Below are 10,604 nucleotides of genomic sequence, written 5' to 3'. Positions count from 1 at the left end.
CCAGCCCTGGCTTCTCAGTCACCCCACTGCGTCTCCCAGCCACAGTGCCAGGGGCAGAGATTACAGGCATGAGCCACTACACTCCTTCCAATATCCCAACGTGCTCTGGAAGAGTCCAGAACAGCCCAGTCTGGGTCCTCGGCCCCCAGGCCTCGGGCTGGACAGTGACCCCCCCCCCCCACAACAGGCCTTCACCATCATGGACCAGAACCGGGACGGCTTCATCGACAAGAACGACCTGAGGGACACGTTCGCCGCCCTGGGTGGGTCCCGTCCGTCTTTCTGTGGGGGGGGGCTGCGTGGGGGCAGAGCTGGGTCCCAGCCACCTCCCCTTCCCTCCTCTCCCCTCCCCTCCCGCAGGCCGCGTGAACGTGAAGAACGAGGAGATAGATGACATGATCAAGGAGGCGCCCGGCCCCATCAACTTCACCGTGTTCCTCACCATGTTCGGGGAGAAGCTCAAGGGTAAGGTGGGGGGCTGGGGGCATGGCCGCGGGCTGAGGCCTCTGCGCCTTGGGGAGCCCTGGCCCCGGCCCCCCAGACCCGTGACCCCCCTCCCATCCAGGGGCAGACCCCGAGGAGACCATCCTCAACGCGTTCAAGGTGTTCGACCCCGAGGGCAAGGGGGTGCTGAAGGCCGACTAGTGAGTGGCTGGGGGGCTGGGAGCCCCACTTTCCCGCCCCCCCTACACTGATTACAGCCCCCTCTTTTCCCCCCAGCGTCCGGGAGATGCTGACCACGCAGGCCGAGAGGTTCTCCAAGGAGGAGGTATGAGGCCGGTGCCTGCCAGGGCTCACACACGGGGAAACTGAGGCTAGGAAGTGAAGTCAGTGGTTGACCGGACGGGGGTGGTGGGGAGGCCCCAAAGTCCCCCTGGGCACCGAGGCAGGAGCTGCAGGGCAGGGAGTGGGACGAATGCCCCTGGTGTCCATGGAAAACACCCCCATGGCCCGCAGGGGCTCAGGTAAAAGCCGCCCCCACCTCCCACCAGACCTTAACTGCACATGCTCCCCTTGCCGTGCCTCAGTTTCCCTGTGTCCAGGCAGAGTCCTTGGAGGCTCCTATAAGCCAGGAGAGGGAGGGGGGGTGCCCGCAGCAGGCCAAGCCGCCCCCCCCAGCCTGGGCCACAGCCCCCTGCGCCTCCCTCCGCAGATCGACCAGATGTTCGCCGCCTTCCCCCCCGACGTGACGGGCAACCTGGACTACAAGAACCTGGTCCACATCATCACCCACGGCGAGGAGAAGGACTGAGCCCGCGCCCCCCCCATGCCCCCGTAACCCAGCCCCCACCCGCCCTCTGCACCCTCACCCTGCGCAGGCGGGGCTGATGCAAATAAACACGGTGGTCCGTGCGCGGCCTTCAGCCTTCGCGGCTTCCTGTGCGGCTCTCAGGCGCGGCGTTGAGTCCCCAGGACTCTTCACTAGCGAGAGGCCCTTGCTCCACGCGGGGCGCTTTCCAACAAGGGCCCCGTTTAACAGGACGGCTGGCCTCCTCGTAGTTTTCGTCTCCCCCTTCTGGGGCTCGGGGTGAGGAGGGGACCCTCCCGCAAATGCTGCATGCTCACTAAGCAAACGCTGAACCCCTGAAGCACAATTTAGGGAAAGCAGGTGCTGTACGTGCGCGTGTGCGTGTGTAAAGCTGGGTCGGGCCTTGGCTCCAATCCACTCTGACCCGAGCCGGCTACAACGGCAAGATCCCAAGGAAAGCAAGGGCTAGCCTGCGGGTTGGGGGCGCTGCACCATCCGGGGGGCGACTCCCCAGTTCTGCCTGGGTTCAGGGGGTGCCCGCAGCCCCAGCGGCTCCTGTCTTCTGTCCACGTGGCCATGGGGGGGAGGGGCACCTTGGCGTCAGAGCTGCCCTTGGGCCCTGAGCCTGGACAGCGCCACTCCCCTTGTGCAGGAGCTGGGGAGGCGACACCCCAAAGAGCAAGCAGGGAGGGGGACAGGGTCAGAGGACCCCAAACCCAAGGTTGGGGCGCAGCCGGAAGGAGCCGGTGCCAGAGCACCCTCCCCCCGCCCCGCCATGGCCACCTGCTCCCACGTGACTGCACACGGAGCGCGTGACAACACCGTGGGGTGGGCGCTGGTGGCTCACGCCTGGCATCCCAGCAACTCAGGAGGCCGGGCAGGAAAGCTGGCGAAACTCTTAGCTCCAAAGACCCAGCAAAAAGCCAGAGGTGGTGCTGTGGCTCAAATGGTAGAGCGCCAGCTTTGAATACAAAAGCTCAGGGACAGCTCCCAGGCTCGAGGGCACAGGAAGGAGGAGAAGGACGGGGTGGGTGGACCGAGTGTTTATTCCCAGCCTCAGAGGCCCCCCTTCTTGGCCTTGTCGTGGTCCCGCGTGTCCCGCCGGCCCTCGCGGCTGCTGCTGCTGTCCCGCATGCTGAAGCCACTCTCCAGCACCAGCTGCCGCAGCGCGCTGTGCTCCAGCGGCCGATCCACTGCAGGGCGGGGTGGGCCGGGATGGCGCAAGTGAGCACCGGAGCTGCCCCCCCCCCCCGCCCCCGGCACAGGCTGCCCAGCCGCATCTGCCAGGGCCTGGCCTGCCAGGTTGGCCGGCCCTGGGTCCGGACACCGTGATGCTCCCACAGAGCACATTTGACCCGGGCATCCTTTTTAGTGGCTGCATAAAACTCCACCAGGTACATTGCATGGGTGAAGGCGACTATCGTGGCCCACCATGGGGGGGCGTCGTGTCTCTTGTTCCTGGTTGGGGTCCTCTGCTGCCTCTCTGACCCCTGAGAAGCTTTTTGGAAGGATCTCCTTCAAGCCACAAGTGGCCACATCTGACTCCCTCCCCTGAAAAGAGCACGGCTGGCCTTGAACCTCAGGGTCACAACTGAACAGCTTCCATTCTGGGCTTAGGGGTCACAAGCAGGGCAAGGTGCAGGCTGGGCACCCAGAGGAGCAGGAGGAGGGCTCACAGGACGGAGGAAGAGAGGCTCCAGGGCCTGGGGTGACGGCTTGGCTTGCTTGCTCACAGCTGGCTCTCTACCACTTGAGCCATGCCCCAGTCTGGTGTTTTGCTGAAGTTCATTGGAGATAAGAGCCTCTCAAGACTGTTTTTTTGGCCCAGGATTGGCATTGAACTGCGATCCTCCAGATCTCCGCCTCCCGAGTAGCTGGGATGCCAGGCTGCGCCACCGCACCTGTCATCTGACTTGCTCACGAGGGGGAGAGGGAGTTTCACACCCCCCCGGGGACCTGTGCCCCCCATCATCAGTCCCCAGGCCACCACCACCACCAGTCAGAGACTGTGCTGGAGGACACTGCCTGCACAGCAAGAGGGGAAACTGAGGCCCGGTGTGCTGCGGGATCGAGACCCAGCAGCCCACCTGGGTGGCAAGGAGGAGCAGCTCACCTTCGTCCAGCTTCTCTATGAAGGGGTCGAAGCCCATCGCCGGGGGGGTCACCTTCACGGGCTCGGGGGGCTTGAGCAGTGCCGAGCCACCCCAGAAGGGGTTCACGAAGCCCCCGGGGACGTCTGCCCTCGGGGCGTACTTCGCCCGCCGCTGCGCCTCCAGCAGCAGCAGCTCGTTGGTTCTCTTCTCTATCATGGCTGCGGGAAGAGCGGTCCGCTGGGGAGAAGCAACACGGGCGGGGGACGCGTGGGGGACACACAGGCCCACGCCCCATCCCACCCCAGGCCTTGGCCTACAAGATCCCCACGCTTCTCCCTCCACCACCGCCAGGCGCGACCTGTGCTGTCGATTTTTCTAAAGCTTTCTGGGGTTTTTGGTCAGGATCAGCATTTGAACTCAGGGCCTCTTACTTGTCCAACTTGCTGACACAACTGACACTCTACCACCTGAGCCACACCTGCAGCCCAGCTTTTTACTGGTTAGTTGGAAAGGGGAGTCTCCGGGACTTTGTCTGCCTGGGCTGGCTTCAAGCCATAAATAACACTTGGTTGTCTCAGTGTCCTGGGTAGCCGGGATTACAGACGTGAGCTACTGTGCCCAGATTTGAACCCAGGCCTGCCCCACGCCCCCACCCCCACCCCGTCCTCCGTTCCGGTGGCTGGCAGTGGGGTGCTGGGCCTGGAGGGGCTCACCTAAGTACTTGGGGAGGTTGAGGTCGGAGATGGTGCCCCTCTCGCCCAGATGGCCCTGGATCTCGGTGTTGTCGCAGCCAATCCTCTGGAAGAGCTTCTCCAGGGAGCCCTTGAGTTGGCTCAGCATGCCGCTCAGCTCCCCTTGCCGGGCCTCGCACAGCTCCGCCTTCTCCGTGGCTACCTTCACCTTCTCCTGCGGGTCACGGGTCCCGCCTGGTCAGCCGGGAGGAGAGGGGGTCCCCACCAGGGGCTCCAGCACCCCAAGCTGCAGCAACACTCAATGCCTTTTACTTGGGAAGCAGGTCCCCCTTGGGGGCCCAGGGAGTGGGGTGCAGGGTGGGAAGAAAAAGGGATTCTCCTGCGTTGAGGTGTGGCTCAAACGGTACACACCATGACCCGGGTTCAAACCCACAAGCACCGGTGGGAGAGCGCTTGCCGAGCATGCATGAAGTCCTGGGTTCGATTCCCCAGTGCCACATGAACAGAAAACGCTGGAAGTGGCGCTGTGGCTCAAGTGGTAGAGTGTGAGCCTTGAGCAAAAGAAGCTCAGGGACAGCGCCCAGGCCCTGAGTTCAGGCTCCAGGACTGGCGATCATCATCATCATCATCATCATAATCTGGAAGTGGAGCAGCAGCTCACATGCTAGAGCACCAGCGCTGAGTGGGAAAGCTCAGGGACAGCACCTAGGCCGTGAGTTCAAGCCGCAGGCCCGGCGCACACATCACAGAAATACAAAGCAAAGACAAAGTCCACCGAGTATTTGTGGCACTTGGAAGGAGGCCCCACCCCATGGCAGTGCTGAGCCCCAGGGGTCCCCAGGCAGGGGGCTGAGTCCCCCCTGAGTCTTCCACCCCAACCCAGGGCAGCTGCCCCAGCATGGAGATGGGGGCAGGGAGAGGGGCCCCTGTGAGCTGAGCCCATGAGGCCTGTGGGAAATTCTAGTTCCTGACCAGCTGGCTGTGGTGTTCTGCTGCCCCCTTGTGGCCAGATAGAGGTGGCACTGCAGCCCCACTGTGATGCAGTAGAGGCTGTTGGCAGGGGATGGGGCAGCCAGACCCACAGACAGACATGCAGGCAGGCAGACAGACGGGTGGGGGGGCAGACAGGCGGGCAGACAGACAGACAGGCCGACAGGCAGGCAGAGAGATAGACAGGCAGGCAGACAGGTAGACATACAGACAGGCAGATAGGTAGACAGGCAGGCAGACAGGTAGACAGGCAGGCAGGCAGATATGCAAACAGACAGGTATGCAGACAGACAGACAGGCGGGCAGAAAGGCAGACAGACAGGCAGGCAGGTGGGCAGACAGGCAGGCAGGCAGGCAGGCAGGCAGGCAGACAGACAGGCAGGCAGGTGGGCAGACAGGCAGGCAGACAGGCAGGCAGGCAGGCAGACAGACAGGCAGGCAGACAGGCAGGCAGGCAGGCAGACATGCAAACATGCAAACAGTAGTCAGGCAGACAGGCAGGCAGGCAAGCAAGCAGGCAGACAGGCAGACAGGTAGATAAGATAGGCAAAGCAGACAGACAGACAGGCAGGCAGACAGGCGGACAGACAGACAGGCAGGCAGACAGACAGGCAGACAGGCGGACATCCAGACAGGCAGGCAGACAGATGGGCACACAGGCAGACAGGTAGGCAGGCAGACAGACAAGTAGACAGACGGACAGGCAGGCAAGCAGGCAGACAGGTAGATGGACAGGCAGGTAGACAGGCAGGCAGATAGGTAGACAGACAGGCAGACAGGCAGGTGGGCAGACAGGCAAACAGGCAGACAGGCAGACAGACAGACAGGCAGGCAGGCAGGCAGGCCGGCAGGCAGGCAGGCCGGCAGGCAGGCAGGTGGACAGAGAGACCCAGCTCACCTCCATCTGCTTCAGCGCCAGCTGGCTGTCATCCTGGTCTATCTGTTGCTGAGACCGCAGTTGGATGATGGCGTCCTACCCCGGAGAGAATCTCAGGGTGAGAAACAGAGTGCTCCTTCCCCATCCCCCAACACCCCACCTGACACCCTGCCCGCCAGACCCTCCCCCCCCACCCTACCTGACACCTGGCCTGACAGACACGCTGCCTACACCTCACCAACTGACAACCACCTGACACCCGCTGCGGCCACAGGGCCCTTTTGAGCAGCCCCAGGACCCTGGTCCTTGCTGGGCCCGCGGAGCTCCTGCGCTTCTTTATGAAAAGGGGTGCTGGCACTGTGTGTGGTGACTGTCTAGAATGAGACGGTTGGTAGGACTTTCTAACCTTCTGCCTGCCCTAAGACTGTGGGTACTGCTCAGTCTGGGGACCTGCTGTGTCCTCACCCCCCAATTCCTGTGGCCCCTGCCACCATGAGGCCTGGTGGGGTCTGTGGTCTTCCCGCCAGGTCCACACATCCTGCAATGCTGCACATGGCCACCAGAGGACAGAGGCTCAGCGCCTTGGCCTGAGGTGGCCAAGGGGACCTGGGAGAGAATCAAACTTAGGAGTTTGGGGTGAACTTGGAGCCCCACTCCTCCAGAGAACCTCATGGCCCACCAGGAACATGAGATGCTGTGGGGTCTGATGTTCTGTGGGAGGACACAAGGTCTGATTTTCCCGTGGAACACCTGATGTCTTGATACTTGTGAATACTAAGGTAAAGCCAGTGTTAGAACCCTGCAGGCTTTTAATTAATTAGTTTTTGCCTGTCCTGGGACTTGAACTCAGGGCCTGGACACTGATCCTGGGCTTCTTTTGCTCAAGGCTAGCACTCTACCATTTGAGCCACAGCACCACTTCCAGCTTTTTCTGTGTATGTGGTGCTGAGGAATCAAACCCAGGGCTTCATGCATGCTAGGCAAGTGCTCTACCACTGAGCCACATGCCTAGTCCAGGCTTTTAAACTGCAAACAATCCTTTCAAACCTGAGCCTTACTCTGAGCAGAGAGAATCGACGCTCGTACCCCATTCCACCCCACCCCTCCTCCGTCTGCTGGTGCCTGTCAAGGGTATCGGCCAGCCAGGAGCCACAGAACACAGAGGGGGCCCGACACGGGGAGGCCATGGCGAGACCTTGGGGAGAAAACACTGTAATGAAGACTTCCCGCTCCCCGGTGACCTCGGCCCTGCAGACCAGACGTTCTTATGGGGTGATCTTAGTGAGTACCCCAAGTTTAAAGATTAATCCTGGGGTCCTCAGCCTAGAGACAGATGTTGTCAGTTTTAATAAATAGTTTTTCCAACTCCCTGGTTAACCAGGGGCAGGAGGAGCCTAGCATCTGGGCCTCTGTTTTGGGGCCTCTGTATTGTGGCCTCTGTTTCATGTGTGTGCGGAGCTGTCCTCTCCACTGCACTTTGCAATGCCCTTGGGCCTCAGGAACGCCCTGGCGTCTCTGTGACGGGGACTGACCTTGCCCCTCAGGATCAGCGGTGCCCTGAGACCAGGTTACCCCAAATGAGGCCCTGCAGTGTGCAGGCTACCTCGACGGGGCCCGCGCCCCCCAGAAACGGGACTGCTCCCCTCGAGTGATGACGGCCATGACAACATCTCAGGGACCCCACCAACCAGAGCGAGGTGACCAGCCAGGCCGTCCTGTGCTGGGACCCTCCAACTCTGCACACCTTTGCCCCGGCCCCTACTTCCCCTCTACTGTGTGCCGTGAAGATGGCGGAGGGTGACTTGAGGTGCCACCTTCCACAGCCTCCAGCTCTCTCTGCCATACTTCCTTCCCTTCACTCTCCCCATGCTGCGTTTAGCCTGGCAGTGGAGGCCACTGGGAACCTCAATGTCCTCATGGTGGACACAGGCTGCGGGGCTCAGGGAGGGGAGGTCAGAGGCCGCTCAAGGTCAGTGGAAGGTCCAGGCCAGTCCTGTCTGGGTGCACAGGAGACGCGCCCAGGTGCCTGTCCTGCAGGCAGTGAAGAGCAGCGGGAGGGTCCCTGGAGGCCACGCCCAAATCATTACCCAATCCACCGCTGCCCGCCCACCTTGCTTTGGGCTGCCCTTATTGGCTCCCATGCTGTGGACTCCAGCACAAACGGCCAATAGATGCCAGCTTCCATATTTGGTCCAGCCAATGGGGAGCTGCCTTGTGTCTGGCTTCTGCTGAAACACAGCCAATGGGAGGCACAGTCTGGAGACTGGCAGGTGGGAGAAGGCAGTACTTACTTTCCACCTGGCAATTGCTATTGCTTGTTGCCCATCAATGGTTTTTCTCTAAATCTACCTGTTGGTTCTGTCATGCTGTGGGCCACGTCCACGCCTTCTTATGATGCCTGTCACCTTCAGTGAGAGACGCCACTCCCTCCCTGGCTCTCGGCATTCACATTGGCCTTCCTGATACTTATTAAAATGAGCTCACTGTACTTAGGGAAGTAAACTTAAACATCCTGTGTGCACACAGGAGATGGGGGAGTGAGGCGACATCTGTGTGCGGTCATGGGACACCAGGAGGCAAACAGGAAAGCCAGGACAGTGCAGGGGCGGGTGGGGCGGGGAGGGGGTCCACTGAGATCTCAGTGGCCACAAGACCCAGGCTGAATATGGGAGGGCTGAGGCATGGCACTAAGGACTGTTTACGTCCTGGGGACTAAGGAGTTACGTCGAGAAATTATGGGCTGCACAAAGGCTAGCAGGTTTGTTTCTTGCAGGACTTGTGAGGGCCCTTGCTCTGCTCTCACACACCAGGAGGACGGCCACCAGGGAGCAGACATGGAGGCTTCACGTGCTTCTCTTATACATTTCTCATCTTGTGGTGGTTCTTCCCCTTACCACCCTTTCAAAATACAAACAGCCATCCTTACCACCCTTTCAAAATACAAACAGCCATCGCTGGGCCCACCTGGATCTGCTGCGTCTTCTTCTGCACCATCTCCATGTCATTGTTGAGCTCCGTGAGGTAAGTGAACCGAGCGAAGTTCTTCTCCTCCTTGGCCATGAAGTCCTCGATGAGCTGGTTGAGGTCTCCATTCGAGGTGAACTTGAGCAGGCGCAGGTGCGCCACCTCGTAGCTCTCGAAGCTCTCGCCCTTGCTCTGCTTGCCGTGCTTCCTGATCTTGAGAGCTGCGAAGGTCAGAGAGCGGCGTGGACGTGGACAGGGTGGACTGGCGGGGCATGGGCGGGGCAAAGAGGCGGCAGGTGCCCCCTGCTGCCTGATGGCCCAGCCTGGGCTGAAGCTGGATTTTCCCAGATCAGGTTTTTCTGCTTTACCGAGACCCAACTCCACAGCTCCTGTGCGCCAGGCACCGGGCTGGGCTAGGTAGGCACCAGGTCTCTGCCCGCAGAGGGCCCGGGACAAGGACAGAAAGGAGGAAATCTTCCTCTGACCATGGTGGCCCGAAGGCACGCTGGGTGCTGGGGTGTGGCCTTAGCTGTGTGGCTGTGGTTGGGGACAGTGGTCAGGACAGGGCAGTGCGCACGGCTGAGGAAGGTGCAGGGAACACAGTTCTGAAGAAGGCTCAGCGCTCGGCCAGTGCAAGACATCCCAACCAGAAAGTTCTCCTTGTTCTCTCTCTAGCCTAGAAACCTGAGGTCACCCAGGTTCTTCTAAACCCAGTCTCGTTCTCTTTGACTTGACCACCACAGGGCCATCAGAAGGAACGTTCTAGGTCCTTCTAGGCATAGCCATGGAACCCCCTTTACATGTGTCACAGGTTCTCAGCACCACACTGGGCTCTTCATGGGATGCCCACCTTGTGGTCTATAGGCCATACGGAAACCACACGTGACGAGCACTGACAACAGGCAGGGGAGGCTGAGGGGTGGCTGGCAGGAGGAAGGACGGGTGGACCTATGGTTGAGCCGGTGGATGAGTGAGTGGGTGGATGGTTAGATGGACTGACAGAGGGTCCAAAAGCTATAAAAGCGTTGGTCGTTTCTTTGTTAATTTTTGTGGGGAAAACATAAGGTTTCTCAGAAACACTTGTAGCGATGCAGTCCCAAGTGAGAAGACAAGAAAAGGCGAAAGAAACCCAAAGAATCAGCGCTGGTGGCTCAAGCCTGTAAGCCTAGCTACTCAGGAGGCTGAGATCTGAGGATCATGGTTCAAATCCAGCCCGGGCAGAAAAGTCTGAGGGATTCTTATCTCCAGTAAACCACCAGAAAACCAGAAATGGAGTTGTGGCTCAAGTGGTAGAGCGCTCGGCTTGAGTGAAAGAAACTCAGGGACAGCACAACAGGTCCCACGTTCAAGCCCCATAACCAACCAAAAACAAAAACAAAAAAATCCTCATAGAGTTCTGAAGCGTGGCTCAGTGGTAGAATGGATAAAATGCAAAGCATGCACAAGGTTTGTTATTTTTGGTGGCTGTGGGGCTTGAACTCAAAGCCTGGGCGCTGTGCCTAAGCTTTTTTGCTAGAGGCTGGTGCTCTACCCACAGCTCCACTTCTGTTTTTTTTGGTGGCAAATTAGAAATAAGAATCTCACGGACTGGGGCTGGGAAGATGGCTCAGTGGTAGAGCGCTTGCCTTGCATGCCTGAGACCCTGGGTTCGATTCCTCAGCACCACATAAGCAAAAAGAAAAAAGCCGGAAGTGGCGCTGTGGCTCAAGTGGTAGAGCGCTAGCCTTGAGCTGAAGAGC

The 10,604-nt window shown here is 60.1% G+C and overlaps 2 protein-coding genes across 2 annotated transcripts in view; one reads left to right on the top strand and one right to left on the bottom strand.

Annotated features, from left to right (window-relative positions):
• Positions 1–185: 185 nt before the first annotated feature.
• On the top strand, positions 186–1,349 carry Myl2 (myosin, light chain 2, regulatory, cardiac, slow). Its single transcript, XM_013023108.1, has 5 exons — positions 186–263; positions 361–465; positions 566–644; positions 721–769; positions 1,154–1,349. Exons 1-5 carry the CDS (start codon positions 200–202, stop codon positions 1,250–1,252), a joined length of 396 nt encoding a protein of 131 aa, XP_012878562.1. The 5' UTR covers positions 186–199; the 3' UTR covers positions 1,253–1,349.
• A 956-nt stretch (positions 1,350–2,305) lies between these two features.
• The window catches only part of Ccdc63 (coiled-coil domain containing 63), a 14,063-nt gene continuing 5,764 nt past the window's right edge, over positions 2,306–10,604 (bottom strand). Inside the window, exons 4-8 of the mRNA XM_013023089.1 lie at positions 8,866–9,086; positions 5,923–5,997; positions 4,056–4,248; positions 3,363–3,560; positions 2,306–2,442 (exon numbers count right to left, since the gene is read on the bottom strand). Of these exons, the coding sequence (XP_012878543.1) occupies positions 2,306–2,442; positions 3,363–3,560; positions 4,056–4,248; positions 5,923–5,997; positions 8,866–9,086 (824 nt within the window). The remainder of the gene's footprint in view (positions 2,443–3,362; positions 3,561–4,055; positions 4,249–5,922; positions 5,998–8,865; positions 9,087–10,604) is intronic.

The sequence above is a fragment of the Dipodomys ordii genome, unplaced genomic scaffold, assembly GCF_000151885.1.
Source record: "Dipodomys ordii isolate 6190 unplaced genomic scaffold, Dord_2.0 Scaffold66, whole genome shotgun sequence".
Classification (NCBI taxonomy): Eukaryota; Metazoa; Chordata; class Mammalia; order Rodentia; family Heteromyidae; genus Dipodomys; species Dipodomys ordii.
Note: the sequence above shows the minus strand (reverse complement) of the source record. Positions and strands in the feature narration are given on the sequence as shown.

What these genes read in the sequence shown, in the direction of transcription:
- Myl2 (XM_013023108.1), top strand. Translation starts at nt 200, where the DNA reads ATGGACCAGAACCGGGACGGCTTCATCGACAAGAACGACCTGAGGGAC. An exon ending in GGACACGTTCGCCGCCCTGG is followed by an intron (nt 264 to 360) that starts GTGGGTCCCGTC and finishes CCCCTCCCGCAG; the next exon opens with GCCGCGTGAACGTGAAGAAC. An exon ending in AGAGGTTCTCCAAGGAGGAG is followed by an intron (nt 770 to 1,153) that starts GTATGAGGCCGG and finishes CTCCCTCCGCAG; the next exon opens with ATCGACCAGATGTTCGCCGC.